The sequence below is a fragment of the Amblyomma mixtum genome, chromosome 10, assembly GCF_055824585.1.
Source record: "Amblyomma mixtum isolate Tamu chromosome 10, ASM5582458v1, whole genome shotgun sequence".
NCBI classification, from domain to species: domain Eukaryota; kingdom Metazoa; phylum Arthropoda; class Arachnida; order Ixodida; family Ixodidae; genus Amblyomma; species Amblyomma mixtum.
Window position 1 is genome coordinate 3,591,665 of NC_143021.1, and position 16,100 is coordinate 3,607,764.

Below are 16,100 nucleotides of genomic sequence, written 5' to 3' on the forward strand. Positions count from 1 at the left end.
AAGTATATCGCATACCGCTCAGCTGCGGATCCGCCTACACTGGCCAGACTGGCCGGTGTTTCAACGAGAGAGCTAGCGAGCACAGAAGAACAATTAAAATCAATCACAGGGTCAACCTGCCGAATCACTGTAGGGAATGCAGAGATTGCGGACCGATGCTGGAACAGGCAACGTTTATCGGCAGAGGCAGGGAGCGATTTGAAAGAGAGATTATAGAAGCATATCATATAGAGAAAGCTGGGTCCACGTGCATTCATCGATTAAACTCTGCCGCCAGGAGCTGGATTTCTTAGACGGCCACGTGTAGTTCTAGATTCTGTTTTTTCGTTCTTGTGGCTTTTTCTTTTCTGCCGATGGTGTTTCGAAATGTGAATTCAAACCATGAATATGTGTTTTTTCTGTTTCCGGTTCGTGGTTGATATGTCTTGCCTTATAAAAGAGGGTGTTTCCGCAATAAACTCAGTTGGTAGTAGGCGCTCTTTGTGTCATCCCCTATTTTTCCTGTGTGTGTGTCTTTTGCGCCATTCTGAACTTCAATCATGAACCAACTAGCCCTAAAGCATGTTCTTCAAATTGTGCCTTCGTAACGAAGATGTCTTCGAATTTTTCGATGCATTTGCGCTTGCTAGGCGGGGTCTGCGCCTCTTTGCCGCCTCTGTTAACGTCTTTATTGCTGTAGGTTCGGCAGTTTGGGACTGCGGAGTCTCTTTGTGTAGTGTGGCCGCGGTGTTTGTGGGGTGTGTGTACCTCCTGTTAAAGTGTTTGCATTTTCTGTTTGAGTGCCATAATGACATTCTTCAGCTCCTTAAGTGTTTCTCTGAGTCTTGGTTTTCCTTCTCTATCTTTTGTACTCGCTGGTTAGGCTCGGAATCTCTCCTGTTGAAGCTCACCTTTTTTTCTCCGTCCGAACCCTTCTTGAGGGGCCAGGGGACTCCCTTGTCTTGAAATGGAGAGAAGAAATTTAGGGGGCACTTTGGCTGTCTAAAGTGCGTAGAGCATAAAGCATTTTGCGCACCACTTTGACTGCCTCTGTGGCACTGGTGACGTTACCACTGGATGACGTCACACATAATTAATGACTAATTGATAACTAGCGACAAATTACTAATTAATGGCTGAGTACTGATTAATGAATAAGTACTAAATAACTGCTAATTATTGACGCTTAAGCTTCGCCTTTAGGAGTGGAACGCGATAGCGTGTTGTAGTGCTGCCAGGTAGTCCACGGAACCCCACCACTGCGAAGCCTTGCCCATTGGAAGCACCTTTGAACGCAACTCGTTTTGAGGAAAGGAAATGGCACTGTAGAGGAAAGGAGGAGGTGGGAGTGAAAGAAGAAGGAGAAAGAGGGGCCGTAATGAAGAAAATGAAGATTGTAATTGAGGAAAGGAACAACAACAACAATTGCGCAGTAACTGTCTCGCATATCTCGGTGGACACCCGTCGTCCAGGCGCTGGTTGTAAACGCCGTACGGACGGACGGGAGAATGAGCCATTAAAGGCTTTCGCCTTAAAATTAGCGCTGAACCATGCACACCACAAGAAAATAGCAAGGACGAGACTGAAATTTTATTGAAGCCAGGAAGCACCTTACATAAGGTGAAGTTTCAAGGGAAAAGAAGGGTGACATGGATGAGAAGGTGAAAAAAAATTTGGCAGTGGCTTAGCTCTGGATAAGCCTGTCTATACAAGCGAAGAGCTGCAGTTACGCTTGGTTTCACGTCATGGCTGTCGCAGTTGGCTCACAGTGCACTGGGAGCACCACGATCACGGTGGAGGCGTTCGGCCGTCCACACACTGCCTGTGCGGAGGCGGAGACGGTATTCGGCGCGGTTAAAATTCAGGGGGCACTTTGGCTGTCTAAAGTGCTGCAAGGCGAAAGCGTTTCCTGGCGCACTGTTTTTTTTTATTGTTCATAGTTAATTTTTCCTTTTTGTTTCTGTTTTTATTCTTGTTCATTGTTTTTAATTTTTATTTTCCCATGAAGAAGGATTTATTTTCCCATATTTTATTCATTCAAATTTTATTTCTGTATATTTCCTTTTTTTGCTGTTTTTTTACGTTCCTTTTTCGTTTTTCTTTTTCAGTTCTTTCTTTTCTTTTTTAATGTCTAATTTTTTGTTACTCTGATTTTTTATTCTTTTATTTTCATTTATGAGAGCCATGCATTCACTAGATGCGCCTTTATTCATGCTCAAACCTTCAGCATTCCTGGCGGAGTGGTAGCGCCTCCGCCTCAAATGTCAAAGGGCCTGGTTCGATTCCCAGCTCCGATGCAGTTTCTTTTTAAGTATCGCGCGGCTGCATCGAAAGGTCAAACGGTGGCGAGGAGGAGTAGCGCGCGCAGCGGTAGCGGCGGCGCACATGCGCAGCAGAGCGCGGCTACGGCGAAAGGTCGTGCGACGGAGACCGCGGAGACGGCTGCGGCCACCTGCGCCGCGTGTGACGTCACTCGCTTTCGCGCATGCGCAGAGCTGGCAAATCTGTGCACCGGCTCACGCGAAGCTCGGCTCCGACCCTCGTAGTGAAGCTTTTCGCTTCAAAAGGCAACCATCTGGGAACGCAGAAACAGGCAGGCAGCCAGATGTCACTAAAGTAAAAGAACAGTTACTTGATAGGAGAATCCAGAAAATTGAGCTAGGAGGCAAAAAGAGATAACCAAATGGTGGTTGGCAGTATTGAATAAATAAATAAATAAAAATAACGATAGAGTGCTGACACACCTACGGCGAAATTTCTTTATGTAAAAGCCACGTGCAGTTTTATCTGTGCTCTTGCCAAGAATCTTCGTCTCATTTAACCGCGCCTCGCAACCCTCTCTGCTCTTACGTGCGCAACCAAATGTGCGTACTTATCTTTCAAATCTGATAAATTCCGGGCATGGTACCCCAAACGCTCGTTGATGCAGCGGACAGTCTGGCCGACATAAAACTTCCCGCACGTTAAGGGTATAGCGTAGACCACTCCTACGGAACACTTGGTAAATGGAGTACCATGCTTCATCTGGCAACCCCGCTTCCTTGAGTTGCAGATTCGGGGGCACAACTTTTCCAGCTTGCTAGGAGCCGAAAAGACGACACTCACGCCATGCCGGTTGGCCACTTTCCTCAAGTTGTGCGAGGTTTTGTGTACGTAAGGCACAACTAGCAGATTCTGTGCCCTGAAAAGATCCTCTCCAGTATTTCTTCGTGTTTCGTGCTTAAGTTTTTGAAAGAGGGTCTCGCAAACAGCAACCAACTCAGAGCAGGGGAACCCAGCCGCCGGACGTCGGCCCATCTGATTTTGAAAGGTATCTTGCAACGATTTTTTGAGAGAAGACTCCAGGCAATGCGACGCTCTTTTTACGGTACGGTATTTTACGTTTTGCTCCTTTTAGCATCTCTTGCTGCTGTCACTGCCAAGCTGGCGTTGCCTGTGATGTCGACAAGCGACGTGAAGAACTCCGAAAAGAGTTCCCAAAGGAAATTGCGTAGCTCAATCGAGAGGGATGTTCGGAAAGAGTGCCGCGAATTATCCAACATTGCCGATTTTTGCTCCAAGAAATTTGATGACATAGTTGCTGAGTTTTCAGCGCTGAAGGAAGAATGCAAGGAACTTAGAGCTGAAAATGCTGCACTGAGCGAGATGGACTCAAGAAGCTTGTAGAAGATTTTGAGCAACGATGCACTGGTCCGGAGCAATATTCCAGAAATAAAAACAAAGACATTGAAGGCGTTTTCGAAAGTGAGCATGACGACCTTCAAGACACGTTGCAGAGGGTTTGTTGGTTTGGTTTGTTGGGGTTGAACGTCCCAAAGCGACTCAGGCTATGAGAGACGCCGTAGTGAAGGGCTCCGGAAATTTCGACCACCTGGGGTTCTTTAACGTGCACCGACATCGCACAGCACACGGGCCTCTAGAATTTCTCCTCCAAAGAAATTCCAGCCGCCGCGGCCGGTATCGAACCCGCGTCTTTTGGGTCAGCAGCCGAGCACCGTAACCACTGAGCCACCGCGGCGGCACAGAGGGTTTATGAAGTCATCAGTGAGTCCATAACGCTTGATGACATTGATGCTTGTCGCCGTGTGCCAACTGAGAATACCACAATCCCGAACATCATTGTGCAGTTTCGCAATAGCTCGAAGGGGGACACCGTCCTAACGAAAGCGAAAAAAATCAATATGGCTACAACCGATCTTGGCCACTCCGAACAAACTCATATTTACGTAAGCCCGGCCGTGGTGGCTCTGTGGTTACGGCGCTCGGCTGCTGGCCCGAAAGACGTGGGTTCGATCCCAGCTACGGCGGTTGAATTTCGATGGAGGCGGAATTCTAGAGGCCCGTGTGCTGTGCGATGTCAGTGCACGTTAAAGAACCCGAGGTGGTCGAAATTTCCGAAGCCCTTCACTACGGCATCCCTCATAGCCTGAGTCTCTTTGGGACGTTAAGCCCCAATAAACCAATAAACTAACCTATTTACGTAAATGAGCATTTGTGCCCCGCCTTCAAAAAACAACTAGGAATGACAATTTGCCGTAAAAAAGAGAAAAGTTGGAAATTTTTCTGGACACGTAATGGCCACATTTTAACTAGAAGGAATGACAGTTCGGATGTCAGGATCGCTTGCCGGACAAGATAAACTAGATGAACCCTCCCATGCACTTTTCTGTTATTTCAATGGCATCTGGCATCTGGTGACTGTGCGTTCACCTGAACGCACAGTCACTTGTAACAAAGAAGAGGACGTTGTTATCTTTAACGTGCGATGTCAGTGCACGTTAAAGAACCCCAGGTGGTCGAAATTTCCGAAGCCCTTCACTACGGCGTCCCTCATAGCCTGAGTCTCTTTGGGACGTTAAGCCCCAATAAACCAAACCAAACCTTTTGGACGCTTTAACCTTTGCCTTTCACGTTATTCTGAAACAGAAACGTTAATAAAAAAGACACGGTCCCATTGAAACTGCCACAGTACGATACTTATCTCCAAACTAGCACGAATAAAAAAGGTGGTGGCGTGCTGATTGCGCAAAGAAATATTTCCAAAGCTGCCTTATTCCGGAGTTCTCAAAAATGAACGAAAATTATGAAATAATTTCCATGAAATCTGGCCGCAATGTATTTTGTGCAGTATACCGTCCCCAGCTGGGAACATCAAATGCTATCTTGGGTAACCGAAAATGACTTAAAGGTAGTACTAAGTGGTGGCCTTAATATTGACATCTCCCGAGACACAAGAAGCAGACACGTTGTTCGAATGTTAAACCCTTACCAACTACATAAAAGAATCAACGCGACCGTTAACACAGACATCCATTAATGTTTTTTGTAGCAATGTGCCAAAGGAATTGATGAAGTCAGGAGTGGTGCTAGCACAAGTTAGTGACCATCTGCTAATTTTTTTTTGTCGAGTTGCCAACAGTATTTCGACAGAGTAAGCCTTCCTATACGACGTACTAATGCGTGACAAATGAAATTATTGAAAATTTCAGTAATGAAATACGAAAGGCAGGGTGGAATCACGTCTACGAAATAGATGACCCCAGCAAAGCATATGACACATACATCAAGACACTAAAATTTTTGTACGACAAATGCTTCCCATACAAAACAACTAAGAAGCCTAGTAAATTGCGCAAACCCTGGATATATTGTGGTTGCTTAAACATGATTCAAAAGAAAAATTATCTTTTTAAACGGTTTCTTCAAACTAGATCTTCAGAGGACTTAGCCAAATTTTAATCATATTGTCACGTAGTGGTCACTGCAGTACGGCGAACAGGAAAACAGCGAGAACGTCTTCGAAACGAAGCTCTTTATTCGGGCTGACTTGCGCCCGCAAAGAACTGAATCACTCGGCGGCGGCGTAGCAACAAGCGTGCTCGGCGGTCGTCGAACAGAATGCCCGCCGCGGTCGGCCGTGCTCTTTTTAAAGCCGATAGCGAATCTTCGAGATAAAGCTTTAGAAGTTACTAGAATATTCTGGCAGAGTCGGCTCCGTCCGGATGCGATCCATCGAGATAATTCTAGGCGCGTCTTGCGTCACAAACGAAGCGATAAAGCGGCGTACCGGCAGCCTTGAAGCATGAACAAATAAACACATCAAACAAACGCTACAAAGACTCGCGGCATTACTCCCCTCTCAAAGAAGCATCGACTCGATGCTGTAGAAAATAATGTAAACGGATTGTGCAAAAATAAACACTGAATGTGGAAACACGGCGTCCTTTAGCGTGCATGATAGGGCTTTAGGCGTACGACATGGACTACTTCGGGTCGTACGCGGCGTCGCTGGGATGCAGTCATTTGGTCAGGGACGACTTCATAGTCCAATTCACCTAGCCGACGAAGAACCTTCTACGGGCCGAAATAGTGTCGCAAAAGCTTTCCGCTCAATCCTCGGCGGCGAATGGGCGTCCAAACCCAGACTCGGTCTCCTGGCTTGTATTCCGCGTCGCGTCTTCGTAGGTTGTAGCGTGTGGCGTCGGTCCGCTGCTGGTCTTTGATCCTTAATCGGACAAGTCTTCGGGCTTCTTCTGCGCGTTGTAGATAGGCGGCGACGTCGACGTTATCTTCCTCGGGAACGTTCGGCAGCATGGCGTCCAGCGTGGTCGTGGCCTCTCTGCCATGGACGAGCCTAAAAGGCGTCATCTGGGTGGTCTCCTGCACTGCAGTGTTGTAGGCGAAGACTACGTACGGCAAGATGACGTCCCAGGTCTTGTGTTCGGCATCGACATACATGGCGAGCATATCGGCGATGGTTTTGTTGAGGCGCTCGGTCAGTCCGTTGGTCTGCGGGTGGTATGCAGTTGTTCTCCGGTGGCTGGTTTGGCTGTAATGGAGGATGGCTTGCGTCAGTTCCGCCGTGAATGCTGTTCCTCTGTCAGTGATGAGCACATCGGGGGCGCCGTGTCGCAGAAGAATGTTCTCCACGAAAAATTTGGCGACTTCTGCTGCTGTTCCGTTCGGTAGGGCTTTTGCCTCGGCGTAGCGGGTCAGGTAGTCGGTCGCTATAATGATCCACTTATTTCCAGATGTTGATGTCGGGGACAGCCCAAGCAAGTCCATGCCGATCTGCTGAAAGGGCCTTGAGGGGGGTTCAATGAGGTTCAGAAATCCCGCTGGTCGGGTTGGACGGGTCTTTCGTCGCTGACAATCTCGGCAGGTTTTCACATAATGTGCGACATCGGCAGACAGTCGGGGCCAGTAATACTTGTCTTGAATGCGGCGGAGGGTGCGAGAAAACCCGAGATGTCCAGCTGTCGGCTCGTCGTGTGAGGCCTGAAGAACTTCTCCGCGCAGACTTACAGGTAAAACAAGGAGGTAGACTGTCTTGTTCGCTGCAAAGTTCTTCTTCACGAGGACATCGTTCTGTAAACAGAACGATGACAATCCTCGCTTGAACGAGGCAGGGGGTGAAGAAACCTTGCCTTCCAAGTATTCGATGAGGCATTTTATGTCGGGGTCCGCGCGTTGATGTTGTACAAAAGAGCTGGAGCTGATGGGTCCCAGGAAAGCGTCCTCATCGTCGTCCGGCGGCGGTGCATCTACAGGGGGTCGTGACAGGCAGTCGGCGTCAGAGTGCTTACGTCCGGACTTGTAAACGACGGTTACATCAAACTCCTGGAGCCGCAGGGCAGGCTCCATCGAGCGAGGCGGCCGGAGGGGTCCTTCAAACTGGCGAGCCAGCACTGTGCGTGGTGATCGCTGACCACCTTGAACGGTCGTCCGTACAGGCAGGGGCGGAATTTCGACGTAGCCCAGATGATGGCAAGGCACTCCTTCTCAGTTGTCGAATAATTAGCTTCGGTTTTGGACAGGGAACGGCTAGCGTACGCGATGACCTTCTCCACTCCGTCAATTTTCTGAACGAGGACAGCGCCTAGGCCCACACTACTTGCGTCGGTATGAATTTCAGTCTCGGCGTTTTCATCAAAGTGCGCAAGGATCGGTGGGGTCTGTAAACGGCGCTGAAGTTCCTTGAAGGCTTCTATTTGCGGCGCTTCCCATTTAAATGGTACATCTGCCTTTTTCAGGTGGATAAGTGGCTCGGCGATGCGCGAAAAGTTTTTGACGAAACGTCGGTAATACGCGCACAGTCCGAGGAATCTGCGCACAGCTTTCTTATCGGCCGGTGGCGGAAACATTGCGATAGCAGCTGTTTTCTGCGGGCCTGGGCGTACTCCCTCCTTGCTAACAATGTGGCCTAGAAACAGCAGCTCTTCACAGGCAAAGTGGCACTTTTCTGCTTTCAAAGTTAGCCCGGACGATTTGATTGCGTCTAGTACTGTTTGAAGCCTTTTCAGGTGCTCTTCAAAGCTCGAGGCGAAGACAACGACGTCATCTAAATACGTGAAAGACATGAGAGCGCAAAACGGGGACACGGACGAGGAAGGGAACAGGACGAGCGCTGCACTTTCAACAGGATTTATTCAGGGAAGAACGTTTAAATAGCCTTTGCTCTTATCCATGCTCTTGATCGCAGACAATCGCCTCTCACAGATACGCATCAAGAAACAGCATTTCACTGTGGCGAAGAACAACTGACGTGTCACTAATACAATTATCACCTCGCTTCTTGATATAGAAGGCTTCCACAAGCTCACGTTCAGTCCTATCTCGGCTTATCAATAGCACTTTGCAATCATATAGTCGAGGCTTGCAGGCTACACGCTTCTCTTTCGAGCAGGCTTGGCAGTGGTCTGGAAGATGTCCTCTCTTGTTTAAAGAATTCTTGTGTTCAAGCAGGCGCTCATTAAGACAACGGCCGGTTTGTCCAACGTACACCTTGCCGCATGTAAGCGGGAACTCATAGACTACTGCTTTCTTGCAGCCAACATGTGGCATTCGGTGTCTGATGGGGCACTCTTGTACTTTTGTTCTTCCAATCCGTGAACACATTCCGGCGAGTTTTCGCGGCGCTGAAAATACCACATCGACGCCATACTTATTAGCCACCTTCTTCAGGTTATGAGAAGTGTGGTGTACGTAAGGTACAACTTCCGGCCTTGCCTGCTTTTTTTCTTGCGGTCGGTTGTTTTCCTTGCTGCCCTTCAGCTTTTTCAGCAAGGTCTGCGCCACGGAGAGAACCAGGGAAGCCGGGAAGCCTGCTTTCTGCAGCCTGGACACCTGGGAGAGAGAGAGAAAACTTTTATTGCTCTTTCAAGAGATTCGCGGAGATGAAGACTTCTTGGTCGTCCTGCTTGGGCGCTGGCGACTTGAGTCTTCGAGCAAGGGTGGGCCCTCAGTCCAGGGCTCCACTGAGTCGTGCCGCTTCAACAGCGTGCTGTACCAAGGCCCTCTGGACCTCGAGCTCGCTGCTGGAGAGACAGCTCTCCCATTGCTCCTCACTCGGTGGTTGATAATTGTGGAATGCTATGTTTCTTTCGCACTCCCAGGTAATGTGATAGAGTGTAGGTGTACCGCCGCACCAGGGACAGTCTGATCTGAATTGCGTTGGTGACGTTTTGCTGTATATGTACAGGTTAGGAAAAGTGTTCGTCTGTAGCCTACGCCATCCTACAGCCTCTTCCCTAGTCAGTGCTCTGTGTGGTGGTGGATACCTCAATCTAGTTCCCCTATAAAGTTGTAGGGTCTCTGCGTAGCCTCCCTCGCACGTGAGTAGCCGTAACTCCGGGGCGTCCGATAAGCCTGCTCGGTAAGTGAGCCCTCGAGCCAGGCTGTCCGCCCTTTCGTTTCCTGCTACGCCTGCGTGAGCTGGCACCCAGATGATATGCTGTATAGGCGTTTTTCCAGCGGAAGCTGCCGCCTCGCCGATGATCCTAAGGGCGATGCCGCTAATGTTGCCCTTCGTATAACTCTTGCATGTTTCTTTCGAGTCCGTTAGAATGTTCAGGGAGCGGCCTCTTCTATAGTCTTCGGCTACCGCCAGCGCGACGGCAATCTCTTCGGCCTCCGCTATCCCCGACACTCCCACTGAAGCGCAGGAGGTCATTTCCCCTGTACCATTGACTACCACTACAGCGGCTGTGCGCTTCTCTACGCTTGCGTACATAGAAGCGTCCGTATATAGTGTGTTTTCGGATCGGCCTAGCCTTTTGTCCATCTGCTCGGCCCTAGCCCTCCGCCTCTCCTCGTGTAAGTTGGGATCCATGTTTTTAGGCAATGGCCCTACATTGAAAGTCCTTCTGAGGTCGTCTGGTACTTCTGTGTATCTGTCAGCCAGACCACCGGTGTTCCGACCCAACCTCTTCAGGAGCGCCCTTCCTGTGGGGGAGCCTCTGAGTCTAACCAGTTGTGCACCCGTTTGAGCCTCTGCGAGCTCGTCGAAGGTGTTGCTGACTCCGAGCTGGAGCAGTTTTTCGTTTGATGCGTTCCTGGGTAGGTGCAAAGCGATCTTGTAGGCCTTCCTGAGGACACAGTCGGCCTGCTCCCTCTCCGCTTTCGTTGTAGCGTGGTAAGACAGCGAGTACATGACCCTGCTGACGATCAAGCTGTTTACGAGTTTTAGAGTGTCTTCTTCCTTCATTCCGTATCTTCTCTGAGATACTCGGCTGATCATTCTTCCCACTTGTTCCGCGGCCCTCTTGAGCAGGGTGATGGTGTGACTGCATTTGCGGCTACTTTGCAGCCACATACCCAGGATGCGGACCAGGTTCTTTTCCTGGATCAGGTGTCCTTCGAGGACGACATCCAGTGAAGCTTGGGTGGGGTGTCTCCCTATTCTGATGATCTCCGACTTTTCGGTCGAGCACCTCAGGCCTCTCTCCCTTACGTAGTCTTCTATGCAGGTGGCAGCTTCTTGTAACCGATCTTGTTTCTCTCCTAGCGACCCTTGGGTGGTCCATACGGTAATGTCGTCGGCGTACATCGCGTGTTGAATACCCGGGATCGCTTTGAGCCTTCTCGCTAGTCCTAGCATCGCCATGTTGAAGAGTACAGGCGATATGACAGAGCCTTGGGGTGTTCCCTTGCAGGGCGTGGCGAAGACGTCGCTTCATAACTCGCCTAGCCCTACGGTTGCTGTCCGGTCACTTAGGAAGGCCCTGATGTAGTCGTGGACCCTCGTCCCGCAATTCGTGTCGTTTATGCCTTCCATGATGGCGGCGTGGCTCACGTTGTCAAAGGCCCCTTTGATGTCGAGGGCCATGACAACGTTCTCCCCGCTTCTTGGCATCTTCTCCAGTACTTCCTCCTTTAGCTGGAGGAGTACGTCTTGCGTGGACAGGTGAGCTCGAAACCCGTACATGCTATCGGGGTAGAGTTGGTTCCTCTCCAGGTGCGACTGGATTCTCTTCGTTATTACTTTTTCGTACATCTTGCCTAGACAAGACGTAAGGGAGATCGGTCTGAGGTTTTCCACTTGTAGTTTCTTGCCAGGCTTCGGGATCATAACCACGACCGCATGTTTCCACTCGGCGGGCACCGTTCCTTCCTGCCAGAGTTTGTTGAAGTAGGCAGTAAGCTGATCAATGGCTCCATCTCCTAGGTTTCTGATCAGCGAGTTACGGATTTTGTCTGCTCCTGCTGCCGTATTTTTCGTAGCAGACCTGATCACTTCGACCACCTCTTCTCTGGTTATGGGTCTGTCCATATTAGGGTTCGCTTCGCCCCGGTATTCTTCTTTATAGCTCTGGGCCTGATCGTTGCCATAGCATTTGATCCGGACTTCCTCCATTAGCTGTTCGTCTGTACCGGTGTATTGGTGCACCAGCCTTCGGATTGCCTTGCCGCTCTCTGACTTGTTTTTGCTTGGGTCCATGAGGGACTTGAGGATCTGCCACGTCCTGGCCGTGCTCAGGGTGCCGTTCAGCGTACTGCTAAATTGCTGCCAACCTTGCCTGGCCAGCTGTGTCGCATACTCCTCCGCCTGCTTGGTGATTTCGGCTATCTTGATCTTGAGCTTCCTGTTCAGTTTCTGTCTTTTCCACCGCGCAGTGAGTCCGCGCCTCGCCTCCCATAGCTTGAGGAGCCGCTTGTCCACCTGCGGGGCTTGTTCGGTTCGATCCACCTCCTTGGTGTAGAGTTCCTGGATCTCCTTGAGCTGTTGACTCCACTCCCCCACAGATTCAATGTTGCCTCCTTGCATCTGCCTACAGTGGGCCCTGAAGGCGTCCCAGTCGACGAGCCGAGTCTTGCCTATTTTCCGCTTGGTATTCTCAGCGGTGATACTGATTCTCAGTATGTAGTGGTCGCTCCCTAGGTTTTCGAGTAGGTTTTCCCACTCCACCTGCCTAGCGCCCCTTACAAAGGTTAGGTCAGGACACGTGTCTGGGCTGACGCTATTGCCCTGTCTTGTTGGCTGGTCTTCGTCAGTCAAGAGTTCGCAGTCCGTTTGCTCTGCTGCGATGCAGACTACCCTGCCTTTCCTATCGTCTTTGCTGTATCCCCATCTTGGGTGTTTGGCGTTAAAGTCCCCTGCTATAACCAGGGTGTTACAGCCCGCTAGTTTTCTGGCTTCTGTGAAGAGCCTAATGAAGTCCCCGTCCTTCTGCTTAGGCGGGCTATATAGGTTGATAATGAAGGTGCTCTTGGATTGCGCTTTCTTTTTGGGTATGATCTCTGTAATCGCGTGCTCGATCCGGGTATCCGTTATTTCGTCATGAGCTATGGCTACCAGTTTTTTACTGACAAGGGTCGCGGTGCGGCCAGCCTCCTGGCACGTGTAGCCCCTCAGCGAAGGTGTGCAATTAGTTTCCTGTATCATGATTATATCTGGTGGAGTTCTCCTGGCGTAAATGTACTGCTGCAGGAGGCCGTGCTTTTGCCTGTACCCCCTGCAGTTCCACTGCCACATCTCTAGTTGTTGGAGGCGCTCTGCCATGTTGGTGTACTGTTATTTGTATTTAGGGTTTCTGTGCTGAACCTGCGTTCGTTAAACAGGCGGTCTCTAGCGTCGTTAGTCATTCTCTGCGTGTTCTGGTTCTTAATGTGTGTTCTAACATTTTGCTCCAGAAGTGCGAATTTTTGTTGCATAAATTGCATCTGTTCTTGTGTCTGTTTCTGCATGTTCATTATGAGGGCCTTAAGCTCACCATCCTGTTGCTGTTGTGTTTCCACCGTTGGGGGCGGTGGGACCTGAGTTCTGGGCTGCGTCTGCCCCGTCCTGATTTCGCGTAGTTCTTTAAGGACCTCGCTCAGCTGCTTCCTGAGCTGGCCGAGTTCCTGCCTGAGGGCCTTATTCTCTTCCGCACCTGGGAAGCATAGCTTGCGTGCATGGCATGGTGGCAAGACTTCTTTAGTGCGGAAGCTAAGCACTGGGAAGCGATAGCCCTCTTAACGGTCTTAGAATGGTTCGAATGGAAAGGCAACAAATCTTTCTTTGCGCGTGGACAGTACTGCCAGCAAACGTGTGAAGGGTGGAAGGTTAGGGTGAGATCTAAAAACTGTAATTTGTTATTACTGCTAGGCAGTTCGTGTGTGAAGGTGAGACCCATGCTATTCCGACCAAACGTACCTAAAACATCAGCTACTGCTTCGTCAAAAGTAAAATCGTTATCTGCCAAAAGGACCTTCACGAATATGCGAATATGCCAAAAGGACTTTCACGAATATGCACCAACAAGCCCAGTTTCAAGTACTTCTTAGCCATATTTCTTCTACATCGGGCTCTCTGTTTTGTGTTCAACCCTCGCCTTCCCATGTTCCCCTGCTCATCGCAAACATCGTCACCTCAACGTGCCGGGCCAGGCTACTTGGCATCTTCCTGCGAAAAGGACTCGTTCCTAGTGAAGTCGCCGGCCTCTTCGGTCCTTTTAAGCCTACCATAGGCCACGCCAAACGAATCTGCAAGATACTCCGGTCCGAACTGTGGTACCAAGTGAGGCTGCTTCAAGATCTTTTACGCGCAGCATGCTACGCCCAAGACCAAGAGTGGCTGGCGGCCATCAGACATCGAGAAAGCAAGAAGCTCGCGGCCCAGACAACCGAACTTTGGTGGAAGTGTTCTATGAACCAAGTAACGAGACACTTGGAACAACTCAAGAAGGGGGAGACCAAGAATCCCGGACGCCACGATGTGATAGTCTTGGGAGGAGCCGAACTACCGGAAGGAATAGCAGCAGTCCTAAAGGAAGGACCAAAATTCAGCGTACAAGCCAAGCTTAAGCCACACGAATGGCTGGCCCTCAACCGACGACTGGCCAACAAAACAACGAAGGAAAACCAGGAAAGGTGCCTCTTGGACGGCGTCGACACCCTCACCAGGTCAGTTAGGGATCCAAACCCTCCCAGCCATCGAGCTGATCCCACGGCGAAGGTCGTTTCGTTTTTTAGAGCGAAAGATCTGCAGCTCGTGCAGGCAGACAAAGAAGGCGGTTTTGTGGCAATGACGTCCGGTTTATTCAACGAAAAGGCAATAGAAGCAGTGAAGAAGAATTTCAGGTCCGTGAAAGTGAAGACGACGCAAATGAAAAAAGATGCAGTGTCGTTGTGTGATGAGCTGCAACTGCAGACACTAGCCAGGGCCATCAACAAGTCTGAAAAGAGCAGCCTTTCGGTTTTTTTCGCCGCCAAAACACACAAGCGGGAAATGCCTTTCCGGACTATAGTAAGCGAAAAGGAAACTTGGCAACGACAAATCAGCCAATTTTTGCTCAAGCACCTGAAGACTCTGGAAGTAGAAGACCCCTTTGCAACTAAGAACTCGGATGACGTGATAGCCTTCCTTCAGACTCATAGGAACATAAGCTCTGGTTTTTCTATTGATGTAGAAGATCTTTTCTACTCTGTTCCGCATGTACATCTCTATTCTGCAGCGCGTAATTGCATTGACAGAAATGGAGCCACTGCTTTTCAAAACGCTACCGGTTTGAATGTGGACAATTTTTTGTCATTACTTGAGTTTTATCTCAAGGCCACTTTTATTGACTTTAATGACCAAACGTATCTACAAAAAAGGGGCATTTGTATTGGCTCGTGTGTCGCCCCGGTACTCTGTAATATGTTTTTATCTGAGATTGACCGCTCCTTGAGTGAAGAACTTGACACGGATTGTATAGTCCACGTTTTTAGGTATGTAGACGATTACCTGGTCCTTTTGGCAGATAACGATTTTACTTTTGACGAAGCAGTAGCTGATGTTTTAGGTACGTTTGGTCGGAATAGCATGGGTCTCACCTTCACACACGAACTGCCTAGCAGTAATAACAAATTACAGTTTTTAGATCTCACCCTAACCTTCCACCCTTCACACGTTTGCTGGCAGTACTGTCCACGCGCAAAGAAAGATTTGTTGCCTTTCCATTCGAACCATTCTAAGACCGTTAAGAGGGCTATCGCTTCCCAGTGCTTAGCTTCCGCACTAAAGAAGTCTTGCCACCATGCCATGCACGCAAGCTATGCTTCCCAGGTGTCCAGGCTGCAGAAAGCAGGCTTCCCGGCTTCCCTGGTTCTCTCCGTGGCGCAGACCTTGCTGAAAAAGCTGAAGGGCAGCAAGGAAAACAACCGACCGCAAGAAAAAAAGCAGGCAAGGCCGGAAGTTGTACCTTACGTACACCACACTTCTCATAACCTGAAGAAGGTGGCTAATAAGTATGGCGTCGATGTGGTATTTTCAGCGCCGCGAAAACTCGCCGGAATGTGTTCACGGATTGGAAGAACAAAAGTACAAGAGTGCCCCATCAGACACCGAATGCCACATGTTGGCTGCAAGAAAGCAGTAGTCTATGAGTTCCCGCTTACATGCGGCAAGGTGTACGTTGGACAAACCGGCCGTTGTCTTAATGAGCGCCTGCTTGAACACAAGAATTCTTTAAACAAGAGAGGACATCTTCCAGACCACTGCCAAGCCTGCTCGAAAGAGAAGCGTGTAGCCTGCAAGCCTCGACTATATGATTGCAAAGTGCTATTGATAAGCCGAGATAGGACTGAACGTGAGCTTGTGGAAGCCTTCTATATCAAGAAGCGAGGTGATAATTGTATTAGTGACACGTCAGTTGTTCTTCGCCACAGTGAAATGCTGTTTCTTGATGCGTATCTGTGAGAGGCGATTGTCTGCGATCAAGAGCATGGATAAGAGCAAAGGCTATTTAAACGTTCTTCCCTGAATAAATCCTGTTGAAAGTGCAGCGCTCGTCCTGTTCCCTTCCTCGTCCGTGTCCCCGTTTTGCGCTCTCATGTCTTTCACGAATATGCACCAACAAGCCCAGTTTCAAGTACTTCTT

The 16,100-nt window shown here is 49.5% G+C and overlaps 1 protein-coding gene across 1 annotated transcript; it reads left to right on the top strand.

Moving 5' to 3' along the window:
- The first annotated feature begins 13,489 nt into the window (after positions 1 to 13,489).
- On the top strand, positions 13,490 to 14,700 carry LOC149325004 (uncharacterized). Its single transcript, XM_089564161.1, has 2 exons — positions 13,490 to 14,142; positions 14,694 to 14,700. Exons 1-2 carry the CDS (start codon positions 13,490 to 13,492, stop codon positions 14,698 to 14,700), a joined length of 660 nt encoding a protein of 219 aa, XP_089420287.1.
- Positions 14,701 to 16,100: the final 1,400 nt, after the last annotated feature.

Excerpts from the sequence above, each read along its gene's own strand:
- LOC149325004 (XM_089564161.1), top strand. The coding sequence starts at position 13,490 with ATGCACCAACAAGCCCAGTTTCAAGTACTTCTTAGCCATATTTCTTCT.